We start from the raw sequence: 16,223 nt of genomic DNA on the forward strand, positions 1-16,223 counted from the left end.
CAAGGGCAAGAGGATTCCATTAAGCGCTTCTGGGTACTGTGACTTGAGGATACAAAGATGAATGGAGCAAGTCCCAGATCTCAAAGAAGCGCCACCAGGAACTGAATCAGGCCCGGAGTATTGTCAGGCCGAGAGGCATAGGCGGGACCAGAAGGAGTCACTGGAATGGATTTTCCGCACGGGGCCTCGAGGTCTGGATGCGCACTCAGTCCTCTGGTAGGCTCTAGCATTGCAGCACTAGAGATGCAAGAGGTTTGTTCCCGCGTGGGAGCAGCGGGCAAGCCTCCCCAGGCGCCCCGCAGTCCCTCTCGGCCCCGCCCACGCCCCAGGGCGGCTGCGCGACTAGGCCCCCTCGTCTCCACGTGATTGCCGTCACTGCCTCCACGAAGCGTGAACCGCCATCATAAGTCCTGGCGACGGGGCCTGGTCCTTCTTCCCTCCCCCTTCTCCTCTCCCGCGGGGCAGAAGTCACAGGTTGGAGTTGTACTGCCCGCGTCCTGTCCGGCTAGTGAAGCCTTGGGTCGCCAAGAGCCGGACGAGAAATTAAGACTCACGGACTCCGGGGCAGACTGACCGGCTGGCCCCTCAGGTGACGGCACGGCGGGGGCGGTGCCCAGGGCCGCGCCCCGCCCCTCGCAGCCAGCGCCCAGAGCCCGCGGCCCGTGCCCGTTTCCAGTATGGCCGCCCGCCGTGCTTGACCCGCGGCCTCTCCGCTTCGACTCTTCGTAGGCGATGCTGAGGCCGAGGCCGTGACTGACACTCTCGCTCACACGCACGTACGGACCCAGACCCACGCCCGGAGCCCGAGCCCTGGGCCCGGAACCACTCTCGCCCCCGGCGCCGCGGTCAGAGCCCGGACCACGGCTCCCGTGCCGCTGCCGCCTCGCCGAGAAGGGCCGCGCCGGACCTCGAGCGCGGCGGCCCCCGGCCGGCAGGGATGGGGAAGCGGACTGGAGGAGGAGCAGCAGGAGTCGCCGCCGCCTCCACGTCCGCAGGGGCCGGTGTGGAGCCCGCGGCCAGCCGCGGCGGGGGCCCGCGGAGCGGGGCCGCCGGCCTACTGGGAGCGCTGCACCTGGTGATGACCCTCGTAGTGGCCGCGGCGCGGGCCGAGAAGGAAGGTGGGTGTCAGCCGGCCGGCATCTCCCAGGCCCGGCCCCGCGGCTGTCAGCGCGCCCTCGCGGACGCGGCAGCGGGACTACGAACGGGGACGAAGGGCTGCGGCTCGGGGCTCGGAGGGCGGCCGAGCGCGCAGCTCCGTCCGGCGCGAAGTTGCCCGTTCGAGTCCCGTCCCGAGCCGGGAACTTGCAGTTCGGATGCCAACTCGTGGCGTTGGCCGCACGGAGTTGCTCTTGTTCTCCGTGATTCTTTCCCCTTGCCTTCCCTGTTGACTCCTGTCACTGCCATTTCAAAACTTCCTGAGTTCTCGTATCTTCTTGCCACTTGGCTCACTATGTAGGAGGGGCATATTTGTAGTCTTGATTGCTGTTAATGGGCAAATTTTAGAACACTTTTCCCCCTTCGGTTGCGGTTTTAATAACGGCGTGCACACAGAGCTCACTTTTAAATGTCGTAGTAAAAATAGCAAGACTGGTGGAAAGGCTTCAAAACATAGCTTACAGAATTTTACTTTGAATTTGTTCAAACATTTCTTGGTGAGGAATCTTGTTTCTTCATCTTTCCTTTATCGCTTTGCAGTAGATTGTTTAGCTAGCAATTCTATATCCATAATACAGTTCCGTTTAGTTCTCTAGTTAAGGTATTGGAAATCTGTTTACATTTTTAATTTAAGATCGGGTGTCATCTTTAACGTGAAAGATTTTAAAAGCAGATGTCGTTTCTAGTTTGCAAGCCTTTATAATTTCGTTAAGAGATGACACCTACTTAAGAAAAACTTGTTAGTATTGAAGACTGTACCAAATCTGTAGTTGTGTTGGGACTACCTGTTTTTGAGCCTAAGGAAATGGGTGGTCACAGCTTTCACAAAGAAATCACTAAAAGTGAATGGTTTTTAAAAAGCTAAGCAAAACCTGTTTAGCTTCCGTTTCCCACTAAACTGCCACTACTAGAAAACAATGTCTTGCCACAGTAACTTTCGGGTTGATATTCTGCTTTATGACTAAAGTCACTTGCTTTTTTATCATTTTTGAAGGCAATGGCTAAATGCAAACCAAATTAGTGTTGAAGTGCAAATGTGCCTCTATTTACTGTTTTTCAATTTTTGTTCAAAACATTACATTCTCTCATTTAACTCTGTAAGCAACCTTAGTCTGGGTTCACATAGGTGGAAATTATTCAGAGAATTGCCATCTGTTGAAAGAATTAATCGACGGAGGCAAGATTATTTCCAGAATGAAATATTGCTGCTTTAGGACTAGTCAGTCCTGGTATTGTCATAGTTCATTGATTGGTTACAGATCTGCAGTTAGATGATTGTTACTATTGTGTGCCTACGGTGTCCAGCACGGGCTGGCCTGTGGTTTGTGTCCAGTAAAGCTAAAACAGTACAGCAATTTAATGGGCATGCCTCTTTTTATTTCAAGTAGTCCTTGGCAGGTATTGTGGCCTTGATTTTCTGTTCTTTTGCTTACCTTGTACACTGCCAGGCACACAGTAGGGATTTAACACTAGTTTGAGTGAATGACTATCTTCATGAGCCATTAGCACGGGGAACTAAAATAATGATTGAGTCTTGTAAAACATTAAGGTTATCTTTCTGCTGCTTTTTTTTTTTTTTTTTACCCCAACAGCCTTATATATGCTAATTTTCTGTGTATAGTTAACAACTCCCTTGTTTGAGAAATGTCAGCCTAAATTATATTTGCTAATTTCATATTTGTTTATAAGTTTTAGTGTACCTCTCTACTCATGAATGTAGGGCTCACGTGAGAAAAATTACTTGCCAGGGTGTGAAGTATGAAAAGATGTGGTTGAATCTGTCAGTGGTCCTGGCAGAATCAGACATCTTTTGTGGCCCATGTTGTGTCTGTATGAACAGTTGAATGTACAAACTAGCTAGTCAAGCTGTTGCTGGTAATCACACTAATACAGAACACAAGCCTCTGCCCATCATAGATAAAATCTGGTTCTAATAAAATATTCTGCGAAGGTTGCTCCAAAAATGGCCTATGCTTTCAGCCTTCTTCCTGATCAAACTTTGGTATTGTTTTTGTTTGAGTAAGTAGAAGAAATGGGATTGATTTTCTTAAATGATTGTGAGTGATACCATGAGTTTAGCATCTTATGGGGCACAAATACACCATTTGCCCCCCAGAATGTGCTGTTGAGTTTTTTCAGGAAACCTGGGCAGATTTCTGGAGGTGGCTGAGTTCAGTTTGTCAATTTATACCCTGAGGATTTTTTGTGTTTATTTTAGTAGTATAAACTAGTAATTTTTCAAAGTTAAGATTTCCCTGCAATATTAATGATGGTTCTCTGAGTACTTTGTATTTGGGATATTTTTCCTCCATTGTAGCAGAATTTCACTAGAACATCTTCAAAACAAAATAAAACTCATTGATGAAGAAAAACAGTGGAAATAGCTAATTGCGTTACCTAATGCAGTTTTTTTTTATGTTTGGACTAGATGTTAATTTTCTTATGTCAGAAGCATGAGCCATTTCCTTGTCTTAACATCCTAGATGTCTTAACATTCCTATATCTTAACAGCCATTTTTACGGCTCAATGGTAGTATGTTATTATTTCAGAGAAAAGGGACCTTTGAGAATGTTTTGGCTGTGGTCTATAGTTTGTAAGGATTTTGAAAGAGTTGGGAGAGGTAGAAGCTACTATAATTACTACAAATAATTCACTTACCCTGGATTGGTGTCAGGATTTTTCTTGAAGCTAAGATCTAGATATTGAGAACAGTGGAAATAGATGTGTGTAGTGAAAATGTAATAAAAATATATAGTGAAAATATGTGTACATATGTTAAACATATAATTTTTAGTAGTATTCGATTTATAAATCTGCCCATTGTGGGGCACCTGGGTGATCAGTCCGTTAAGCATCCGACTTTGGCTCAAGTCATGATCACACGGTTTGTGGGTCCGAGCCCTGCATCAGACTCTGCACTGACAGCACAGAGCCTGCTTGGGATTCTCTCTCCCCCTCGCTCTCTGCCCCTCCCCCGTGCTCGCTCTCTCTCTTTCTCTCTCAAAATAAATAAAGACTTAAAAAAAAATCGGCCCAATGTGACCAGCAAATAAGAGCTTTGTTAAAAAAACCATCATCTATCAGCTAATACAGTTTCATTGTGAAATGGATCTTTGGAAGGCATGGTTGTCTTTTAATTCATTGTAGATAAAAAGCTACATCTTGTGTAGCTAGTAAATATAAACTTGAATAGATTTTCAGGAATATGATTGTTTTAGTCTGTGGCAAATTAAATTTCAGTGTCACATGTATTTTCATAAATTGGCTATTAATGGCAAGGCAAAGTTTGATAGTGTTTATTAGGACTTTTAAATTTGTTTGCAGGATACATTAGTTTTGTGCAGAAATTTTTGTTTTTTAAAAAAAATTTTTTTTTTCCAACGTTTATTTATTTTTGGGACAGAGAGAGACAGAGCATGAACGGGGGAGGGGCAGAGAGAGAGGGAGACACAGAATCGGAAACAGGCTCCAGGCTCCGAGCCATCAGCCCAGAGCCTGACGCGGGGCTCGAACTCACGGACCGCGAGATCGTGACCTGGCTGAAGTCGGACGCTTAACCGACTGCGCCACCCAGGCGCCCCAGAAATTTTTGTTTTAAGTTGTATTTGTGACAGATGCAGGAGGAGGGTACAAAAGTGTTTTATATACAAAGCATATGAACAAAATGCTGTACTTAGGAATAAAGGCCAGAAGAAATTAAACATAATCATTAGATTTGTCTTAGGAAGGCAGAATTCATCAGGAGTAGTATTTACTTTTTCTAATCAAATTATTACTTTATAATGTAAAAATATTTTTAGAAGTGATTTTCTTAAGAGTGAGGTATTTTAATCCTTTGTATGGTGGTGGAGTGGCTACTCTTTCATTTAGAGCCTAGTAAATGAATATTATTTTGTTAATACTACTTCACTAATAAACTTTTGTTGGCTTATTTTTACTAAAAGCTGTTTGCTACTGCCAGAAGCTTTGGAATCCTGTAGTTGGAAAAAGTGTGCCCTCTCTTTCTCTTGTTAATGACTATTTTCTTTTTCTTTATAATCCTTTCAGTGGGTCCTCATAGACACTTGCCAAAAAGATCAGCTTTGGAAGTAGATGTAAAATCATCTAATTGGTTATCATCCGGAGTAGTAATAAGCCAGCCTACTCTTGGGGAAAAATTAAATCATTACTGAGTGCTTGATATTTTAGAAATTCTTTTTCATCCTGCATGCGGCTTGAGCTTTCTGACTGGCCTTGGCAGACAGAGGCCTTTCTTCTATGGCTGAACTTTTCTTCACTGTCTGTTTTAAGCAGCATCAGACACTGTTGATAGCTGCTTCTTGGAACTTTTCTCCATTTCTATGATTTTGTGCCTCTCGGTTGTCATCCTGCCTTAGTTGTCAGTCACTGCTCTCCAGCCGCCCACTGTCTTCTTTCCTATGTGTGTCCAGCCACCAGCACACACTGCACATGTCCAGGGCAGAATTGCCTCGCACCGCCTCTGGTTTCCCAGTTTTTATTAATGCTGTGATTATTCTCTCTGCCACATTGGTCTCATTTTTGACCCCTTAGCAAGTGGTGTCAATGTGTGTTTACTTTCTTGGGCGACTCTCCCAACAGCCTCCCGCCTGGTGGCACTGCAGTAGGCTCTCCCCTCTCCACTTTCTCCATTTCTGTTTGCGTTGTCTGTTACTCATCTGTCATTCATTTTGACACATTTAGCTACTTTAATTATTTTATGGGGGACATTTCTTCACCCAGACTGGAATTTCTGAACCTCTGTCAATAGCAGCATTATGTACATAGTAGGCATTCAGTTTTAAATGAAGGTTTGTCTAAAATGACCTTATCTTCCCCCGGTACCTGAGACCTGGGCTGAGAGTCAAGAGTACACGTAAAACTCTGACTCGGTTGCTGGTCTCACTAGGAATTCTGCTGTAATAAGACATAGGGTGACACCACTTTTTTCTTCCCTACATGTTGCTTTCCATTGTAACCGAGTGATAGACACTTATGTAAACCACACTTTCGTAACTTTTGGATTTTAAGATTTCAGATTCTCATATACCCATTTATAGATCATGAAACAGGTACAGAGAAATTAAGTAGTATTCTGAAGGTAAGAGAGTTGGTAGGTAGTTGAGCCAGGATTCCATCCCAAGCCATCTGTTCGTAGACCAAGCTGTATAATCCTGGATGAGTTCTTAATGTAGTAGATTTTGTTGTACACCAACTAGAGAAAGAGCAGAACTGCCAGTTTGTGCAGAAGCAATGTATTAAATATTCCAGTGAAGTGCACTTTTTTTTATAGCTGTAAGTACATATCCATATCACTTACCATTAACTTTTTTTTTAACGTTCATTTTTTTTGAGAGTGAGTGCAAGTGGGGGAGCCACAGAGAGAGAGGGGGACAGAGGATCCAAAGCGGGCTCTGCACTGACAGCAGAGAGAGCCTGATGTGGGGCTTGAATTCATGAGCTGTGAGATCATGACCTGAGCCGTAGTCGGATTCTTTAACTGACTTAGCCACCCAGGTGCCCCACTATTGACTTGATAACCATTAAAATGATCTTAATCTTAGGCCATTCTGGATCATGTACATTCTGAAAAAGAAATTGAGGAGACCCATGAATGTGTGATCTGGGGAACAGATATTTGGTATTGAAAGCTACTGACCCTGTTCTTAGGTTCTGATATATTCTTGGATTAAGATTTAGACTAACTTGAATTCTGTGAACATTCCTTAGTTTTAGATTAGTGTGACAAGTTAGTCTAGATATGTGGAATATTCTCAGAAACTGGCCCTGATTAAAAGGAACTGGAGATAATCCAGAGGCTGGTGGTGACATCAGCTTTTGACAGTGGAAAAATCTCTTCGAGATTTCTATTAGAGGTCCAGGAGCTCCAGAAGTTCATTTGTGGGGCTTTGTTCTTATGAAGGCATTTTTGGATTAGGTGGTCATTAGTTTAATTTGCCATACTAGATCAGTTTTTCATTCCTGTGTGATTGCCTTAGAAAGATTTTTAGAAAGCCCTAACTCTTTGCATGATTCATCTTGTTGCATATAGCACTTATGGCAAAGGTCTGAAAAATCCCTACTGTCTAAGAGGATCCTTGACATGCCTGTCATGGTAGAGTGTCAAACCTGCCTTGTTTGTTTCTCTATAATTGTAAAAAAAAAACACGTGACATGAAATTTACCGTCTTAACCATTTTAAGAGTACAGTATATTCACATTGTTGTGGAACAGATCTCCAGAGCTTTTTCATCTTGCATAACTGAAACTCTATCCATTGAATAGCAGCTCCCCAATTCTCTCTCCGCTGCTCCAGCCTCACCATTCTACTTTCTGTTTTTATGAGTTTGACTACTTTAGATGCCTCATTTAAGTGGAATCATGCAAGATTTGTCTTTTTGTGGCTGGCTTATTTCACTTAGCATAATGTCCTCAAGGTTCATTATATTGGAGCATGTGACAAGATTTCTTTCCTTTTTAAGGCTCAAGAATATTCTGTTGTATTTATGTACCATTTATCTATTTTATTTATCCATTTACCCATCAATGGACATTTGGATTGCTTTCACTTTTGGTTGTTGTAAGTGATTTTGCTATGAACATAGGTGTGCCAATGTCTCTGAGATCCTGCATTTAATTCTTTTGGGTTATATACCCATACGTGGGATTATTGGATCATATGGTAGTTCTATTTTTAATTTTTTAAACCACTACCATACTGTTTTCCATAGTAGCTGCACCATTTTACAATTCTACCAACAGTGCACAAAGGTTCGGTTTCTCCCCATCCTCACTAATTAATACTTGTTATCTTCTGTGTTTGTTTGTTTGTTTGTTTGTTTGTTTATAGTGGCCATCCTAATGAATGTAGGGTTATATCTTGTTTTGATTTGCATTTTTGTAAGTGATATTAATTGAGCATCTTTTCATATGCTTGTTGACCATTTGTATCTTTGTTTTGTGTTTTTTGAGAAATATCTATTCAGGTTCTTTGCCCATTTTTATATTGGGTTATTTTTTTTATTGTTGAGTTGTAGGAGTTCTTTATATATTCTGGGTAACAGCTCCTCATCAGATAGATGATTTGTAAATATTTTTTCCCCATTCCATAGGTTGCCTTTTTACTCTTATGAGTGTAACCTTTGATGCACATAACTTTTAAAGTCTGATGTAGTCCCATTTGTCTATTTTTGCTTTTGTTGCCTGTGCTTTCCATGCCGTACGAGAAAACATTGTCAAATCCAATGTCATGGAGCTTTCCCCCTGTTTCCTCTAGGAATTTTACAGTTTGGGGTCTTACATTTTGTTCTTCAGTCAATTTAGAGTTAATTTTTGTAAGATGTAAGGTAAGTGTCCAAATTCATTCTTTTGCATGCAAATACCGCATTTTCCCAGCACCATTTGTTGAAGAGACATCCTTTCCTCGTTGAGGACCCTTATGTGAGGGTCATTTGACCATATATATGAGAATTTATTTCTGAGTTCTCTATTCCTTTTTTTTTTCTTAATGTTTATTTTTGAGAGTGAGAGAGACAAAGCATGAGTAGGGGAGGGGCAGAGACAGAGGGAGATACAGAATCTGAAGCAGGCTGCAGGCTCCAGGCTCCAGGCCCTGAGCTGTCAGCACAGAGCCTGATGTGGGGCTTGAATCCATGAACTGTGAGATCATGACCTGAGCCAAAGTCAGATGCTTAACCGACAGAGCCACCTAGGCGCCCAATGAGTTCTCTATTCTGTTTGTCTTTTTAGGCAGTTACCACACTGTTCCAGTTACTGTAGCTTTGTTATAAGTTTTGAAATCGGGAAGTGCAAGTCCTTAAGCTTTTTTCTCTTTCAAGTTCGGTTTGGCTGTTTGGGGTCCCTTGAAATTCCATATGGATTTTAGGATTTTTTTTTTCTGTTTATGCAAAAAGTGCTGTTATGGTTTTAATAGGGATTATATTGAATCTGTAGGTTGTTTTGGGGAGGGTGAACTTCTTAACAGTATTAAGTCTAACACTTCATGAACACAGGATGTCATTCCATTTATTTGTGTTGTCTTTAATTTCAGCAGTGTTTTTGTATTTTCAATGTGTGTAAGTAAGTCTTTCTCCTCCTTGGTTATTATATTTATTCTTAGATATATTATTATTGATGCTGCTATAAATCAGACCTGCATTTTGAACAAATTATGTCAATTCATACATGACTAAGCATTGTGAACATGTAGTTTTGGAGAAAAGAAACATGTTCTGTATTTGAAACAAAGAATTGTACATGCTTAAAGTGTTTCCTTAGGTTACTTATGTATAAATTGAAATGCATTTTAAGTCCTTTTAAGTTCTAACAAACTGTGACTATTTTCTGAATCAGTTATGATTGCAAAATCATATGACAGTCTAACTTTGGTTCTTAAGAACTAATTTTTTTCTATATAGTTATAGTATTACATTTGCATCAAAACATGATAGTAAAAAACTATCTCAGCAGTAAAGTTTGAGAAATAGTCTAAGCCAGCTCTACTGATACAAATTAATTAGCAGTTTGTATTCATGGTATGGCAATGGACCTACTTGGATTTTTTTTTTTTTTTTTTTTTTTTTTTTGGTGGGGGCGGGGGGTGGGTGGCAGGGAATGATTAAATTGGAGGCAGAGGATTTTCTAGGGAATTTATAGTAGAAGGGTGCTCTCTAGAGCTTAAACCCTATCTCAAAGCTCTCTATAAATAAAGTTTATCATTCTAAAAGTTATTTGGTAGAGCAGTGCATAAGAGAGGGCAGTGTGCTGTTCAAACTGGATCATTTTGAAAAATGCTTGTGTGAATTGGTGGCACGGACTCATCTGAAGTATTGCTTCTTGGTTTGCAAGTAGGGAATGAAGTAGTGGTTAGCACTACCAAGAGGCAATTTGTCTTTCCCGAACTAGTGCAGCAGTAGTTATCTTTCATATGTAGGGGAGTTATTTCATATTTAGAGGTTTATCTCACCATACTTGGGGCTTCTCTTGGTTACAGCTGGGTGTGAAAAAAGGTAACTGAGACTCGAGTTGAAGAGAGGAAGATGTAAGAAAGAAGCAGCAGGCTGGAATTAGATTGAATTTTATTAAGATCCTAGAGATTCTTGTAGATAGGAAAATTTCTGAGTATTGTCAGTTTCTTCCAAACTGCATTTGGGTTTATTTGTGTTTGTATAGGATCTTGAGCTTTTAGAGGTTGAGGTCTGGGTCATGTTCTTCCTGCACCTATCATTTTAAGTGCTTCAATACATTCAGTCCTGTCTTGGTAGGAGAGGCAGTGAACCATAACCAATTAAAAATGAACTGGAGTGAAGAAAAGGTATTTCTGAAATGATAGTGTTTATCCAAGTTTGACATCTCACCATTTCAGGAATATATTATGTAAGCAGTTATTGCCTGTAATTGATAATGGTTGTAATTACTTAATGACAACAGCTAATGTTTATCAAGTACTTTCTTTGTATCCAGCACTGTTAATTGCTTTGCATGCCTCATCTCATTTAATCTTCACATTAACCCTATGTGGGGTGCTAGTCCTTCTTCCCTCACCCTTCAGATCTGTTTTTGGTTACAGTTCCTCTGTGGCTGTCACTGCTCCTTGGTGGGAGCGGGGTACGGGGTGTGGGCTTGCTTGTGATAGTATAATACACAATATTAGATCTCCACTGAAATGGGACAATATAATATACAATAATTCTTCCTGTGCATACAGTCTGGAGGTCAGTTTGGAAAACTTTTCTTCAATTTCACAAAAAATGCATGTTGAAACAAATTATAAAATACAAACGAGTAAATGGAGAAAATTTTCTGTAATCTATCAAGTACAAAGAACCAACATCAGTCATCAGTTTTCTAGGTTTCTGTGCCCTCCCCAATTCTCTTCCTTCCCCCTCTCTTCCCTCCCCCCCACTCCCCATTCAAAAAAAAAAAAAAAAGATATTGCTACGTTGCCTTTGAAGAAAACTTATCATTTGACATTTCAACAATACTTTGTGAGGGTGCCTGCTTTTCCTCATTGGCTATTACTCTTCTTTTAAGTCCTCACCAATCTGGTGAGAAAAGTTGTCACATTGTTTTAATTTATTTTTTTAAAAATTGCTACTGTTTCTTAACCATGGCTTCATATCACTGTTAGAGTGATACAGTTAGGCGTAACAAGTACCTCAAGTTCAGAGAGAGGAAGAGTGCTCTAGGTGGTAAATTCCTGGGCCACTCTAGGTAGTATGCTACATATGTACCAAAGTCAGAATGTGTGTCAGCAAGGAAAGGATTCTGGAAACCACTATTCTTTGAGTATGTCAAGGAGTTGGGGTAGGAAGAACATACCAAAACTGCTTTGTGAGTTCCCTAAGTCAGTGAGTGAGAATCATGGCCTTGCCTAGGACTCCAAGAGGTAATAGTTGAAAAGTGGAAATGGTGGTTGAGTGTGGCTCTGGACTCTTGTCATCTGCCTTCTGGCTGTGCGACTTTGGTAAGTATGATTGACCACTTTGTGTCTAAGCTTCACTGTTCATAGATAGAGTAGGGATAATGATAGCATTTTTGTCATTGAGTTGTTGCAGAGGTTTACTGAGTTGGTGGAAAGCTCTTAGCACATTGCTTGACACATTAAAAAAAAAAATTAGTAAGGTTGAATACTATTATAGATTTGCTCATTTGTATTACTTTTGTTCGATCATGTCTTTTTTCAGTTTTTCCATTGGTATTTGGATTTTCCTTTGTGACTCGATGAACACTTAATTAAAGATTAAAAGTTGCATTTTTCTAAATTTTCATTTGCATTTGAATTTTCTATATTTGAATTTTCTTTCTTTTTAAAGAAAGTTTTTTTAATGTTCATTTACTTTTGAGATAGAGACAGAGCACCAGCTGGGGAGGGGCAGAGAGAGAGGGAGACACAGAATCCAAAACAGGCTCCAGACTCTGAGCTGTCAGCACAGAGCCCCACGTGGGGCTCAAACCCATGAACCACGAGATCATAACCTAAGCTGAAGTTGGATGCCCAACACACTGAGCCACCCAGGCACCCCTCTTTTTTTATTTTTAAGAGAGAGGGCACAAGTGAGCATAGGGCAGAGAGAGAATCCCAGGAGGGGCAGAAAGAGAGAAGCAGGGCTCATCCAAAGCAGGGCTTGAGCTCGCCAGAAGCAGGACTCAGACTCATGAACTGTGAGATCATGACCTGAGTCAAAGCCACATGCTTAATGACTGAGCCACCTAGGCACCCTATATTTTAATATTTATTATTATTATTTTAAAATTTATTGACCAAATCTGTCACTCTTTTCCTTTATGCCTTCCTTTATAGTTGTCATGTGTAAGAAGCCCTATGCATAAAGTGTATTCACCAATATTTTTTCTGATTCTATTTTTAAATTTTTTTTTTCAACGTTTTTTATTTATTTTTGGGACAGAGAGAGACAGAACATGAACGGGGGAGGGGCAGAGAGAGAGGGAGACACAGAATCGGAAACAGGCTCCAGGCTCTGAGCCATCAGCCCAGAGCCTGACGCAGGGCTCGAACTCACGGACCGCGAGATCGTGACCTGGCTGAAGTCGGACGCTTAACCGACTGCACCACCCAGGCGCCCCTCTCTGATTCTATTTTTAAATGAAAATCTGTAAGTCATCAATCTTTTGTTATCAGGTAGGGAATCTATTTTTCTCAAATGGTTAGTTGCCTTCATACCACTTAATGAGTTATACACAATATTTTCTTTTCATGCAAATTCTATTATATATTTGGATGAGTTACTTGATTTTCTATTTTTTTTCCTAACTGATAATTTTATTTTATTTTGTCCATTTTATTATTAGCTGGCTTGACAGTTTATTACCTCCCCCTAAATTACTGTTATTCCAAAAGCATTTTCTGGTCTATCTTGTTTTCATTCTCTACAAACCGTAAAATCAGTTTTGAAAAAAATTTAAAATTTCTATTTGCTTTTTGATTAGGATTGTGTTAAAATGTTAGAAAAATTTGGAACTTGACATCATTTTTAATGTTTTCTATTTTCCTTTCACACACACATATTAAGTTGAACTGTATGAAATTGCCATTTTTGTGGGCCCCAAATGATTGAATAACAGTGTAGTTATTCAGTAATATTAACATATATGTTTGCATGTATTATTGCATTGGCTAGAGCTTTAGAACACTATTAAATAAGAGTGGTGAAAAAGTGGGCCTACTTATGTTTTTTTGGTCTTCATTAGGGAAGTACCTTCAGTGTTTCATTGTGAAGTATGATTGTAGCAGTTGGTTGGAATTAGGTGTTCCTGATAATAGAAAATTTCTTATATTTTTAAGAGTTTTAGTCTTAAGAGTTATTAGGGATAGATGTTATACTTTATCCGTTCAAATTTTATTTATTTATTTATTTATTTATTTATTTATTTATTTATTTATTTATTTTTTTACTTTAAGCTATTGATTTTGGCTGTTTGAATTACAGAAGCAATTATTTTAACTCATTCCACTCAACTTTCTTGGTCAATTAATCCATGTTTCTCTTCCCTCTAGAAACCTGTTCATGGATGCCCATTGAGCTTAGGCTGCTAACTCCCACAGACATTCACATTTGTTCCCTCTAGTTGATGTATAATTTTTTTTTTTTTTTAATTTGAGAGAGAGAGTGCATGCCTGGGGGAAAGGGGCAGACAGAGAGAGAGAGAGAGAAAGTCCCCAGCAGGCTCCATGCTGCTGGTGCAGAGCCCGACTTGGGGCTGGATCTCATGACTGTGAGATCATGACCATCTGAGGTGAAATCAAGACTTTGATGCCCAACCGACAGAGCCACCCAGGCACCCCAATGTGTGTATTTTTATTCATTGTTTCTTTCTTTATTTATTTGTCTATCTCTCTCTTTCTTTCTACCAAACCCTTTAAAAGCTTTTAAAATATTTCAGAAATTACAGTGCCTGAAATATTTCAAAAGCTATCAATATTAATAATAGCACCAACAAAAAGTGGTTTTAAGAATAACAAGAAATGTGCAGAATCTGAGGAAAACTTTAAAACATTCTTGAAGGCAGAGAAGTAGATTTGAACAGTGGAAAGACATTCCTTGCCCTTGGGTAGGAGAACTCAACATCATAAAGATGTCAGTTCTCCCTAAGCTAACATTAATTTAACACAGATGCAATTAAAAAATACCAACACAACTTTTTGTAGAGTTAGAAAAGTTGATGTTAAAGTTCATATGGAAAAATAAACATGTAGGAATGCTGGGGAAATGCTGAAAAAGAAAAGTTATGAGGTGTGATTAGCACAGGCAGTTATTAAACATATACTGTAAAGCCATTATATACTTGGAAAACATAAGGTATTGATATATAAATAGATAAGTGGAATAGAATAGAAATTTCTTATATAAATGGAAATAAGTGGATGTGAAGTCCATGTGGTTTATGCTATATACCTGCTTTCCTTCAGGGAGTCTAGAATGTGCTAGGTGGAGAGTGTTTATATGATCAGCCCCCAATTAAAACCTTGAACCCTGTATTAATTTCCTATTGCTTTTGTAGCAAATTACCACAACTGTAGTGGCTTAAAACAATGCAAACTTATTCACTTATAGTTCTGAAGGTCAGAATTCTAAAATCAAGATATCGGCAGGTCTGTGTTCTTTCTAGATGCTTTGGTGGAGAATGTGTTCTCACCTTTGTGGGCTTCTAGAGGTCACTTGCATTCCTTGACTCATATTACTCCACTGTCCTGCTTCATTCATTCCAGCTTCCTTCTTTCATCGTCATATCGCCTTCTGACCCTCTGATATGCCTCCCTCTTGTAAAGACCGATGTGATTACATTGGACTCATTTGGGTAATCCAAGATGACCCCCCCCGTCTCAAATCCTTAGTTTAATCACATCCACAAAATGCCTTTTGCCGTATAAAGTAACATTCACAGATTTTGGGGATGAGGATGTGGACATCTTGAGAAGCTGTTATTTAGCCTGCCACAGACATTGAGTCTGTGCTTGAGTTGCCCTGGTGGATAAGACACCAAAAGCACAAACAACAAAAGAAAAAGTAGATAAATTGGACATCATCAAATGAAAAAGTTTTGTGTTTCAAAGGACAACGTCAAAGAAGTGAAAAAACCCACAGAATGGGGGAAAATTTTTGTAAATCACATGCCTGAGACATACACGTCTCGGGGAAAATTTTTGTAAATCACATACATGAGACATGTATCTAGAACATAAAAAGAACTCGTAACAACTCAATAGAAAAAGACAACCCAATTAAAAGATGGACAAAGGATCTGAGAAAGCATTTCTCCAAACAATAAGCTCATGAAAAGATGCTCGGTATCATTAGCCATCATGGAAATACAAATCAAAACCGAAATGAAATGCTACTTCACACCTACTAATATGCTTGTAGTAAAAATGACAGATGATAACAAGTGTTGGGGAAGATGTGGAAGAATTAAAATGTCATATGTTGCTATTGAAAATATAAGATGGTACAATTTCTTTGGAAAATAGGCTGGCAGTTCCTCAAAATGCTAAGTAAAGAGTTATGTTCCAGCAATTCTGGGTATATTCCCAAAAGAGATGAAAACATATGTGCACACACAAACTTGGACAGAAATGTCCATGGAAATATTTTTCTTAATAACCCAAAAGTGGAAATAACTCAAATGTCTGTCTCATCAACTGATGAATGGATAAATAAAATGGAATATTATTCAGCCATAAAAGAGAATAAAGTACTGATGCAGGCTATAAATACAAATGAACCTTGAAAACATACTAAGCGAACAAAGTCAGTCACAAAAGACCATGCATGACCACAAAAAAAAAAAAAAAAAAAAAAAAAAAAAAAATGTCCAGAATAGACAATCCTTAGAGACAGAAAGCTTAGGGCTAGGATGGAGGAATAGAGTGACTGCTAAAAGGTGTGGGGTTTCTTTTTTGGGGTGATGAAAATGTTCAGGAATTAGTGGTGATGATTGAACAACTCTGTGAATATACTAAAAAGCATGCATTGTGTATTTTAAATGGGAAATTGCATAATATGTGAATTATATCTCAATAAAGCTGTTATTTAAAACACTTATTTAAAAA

The 16,223-nt window shown here is 39.7% G+C and overlaps 1 protein-coding gene across 1 annotated transcript in view; it reads left to right on the forward strand.

Moving 5' to 3' along the window:
• The first annotated feature begins 340 nt into the window (after nucleotides 1–340).
• Nucleotides 341–16,223, forward strand: part of TMEM131 (transmembrane protein 131) — a 246,218-nt gene continuing 230,335 nt past the window's right edge. Inside the window, exon 1 of the mRNA XM_045445797.1 lies at nucleotides 341–1,118. Within this exon, the coding sequence (XP_045301753.1) occupies nucleotides 938–1,118 (181 nt within the window). The 5' untranslated portion in view covers nucleotides 341–937. The remainder of the gene's footprint in view (nucleotides 1,119–16,223) is intronic.

The sequence above is a fragment of the Leopardus geoffroyi genome, chromosome A3 (assembly GCF_018350155.1).
Source record: "Leopardus geoffroyi isolate Oge1 chromosome A3, O.geoffroyi_Oge1_pat1.0, whole genome shotgun sequence".
Taxonomy (NCBI): Eukaryota; Metazoa; Chordata; class Mammalia; order Carnivora; family Felidae; genus Leopardus; species Leopardus geoffroyi.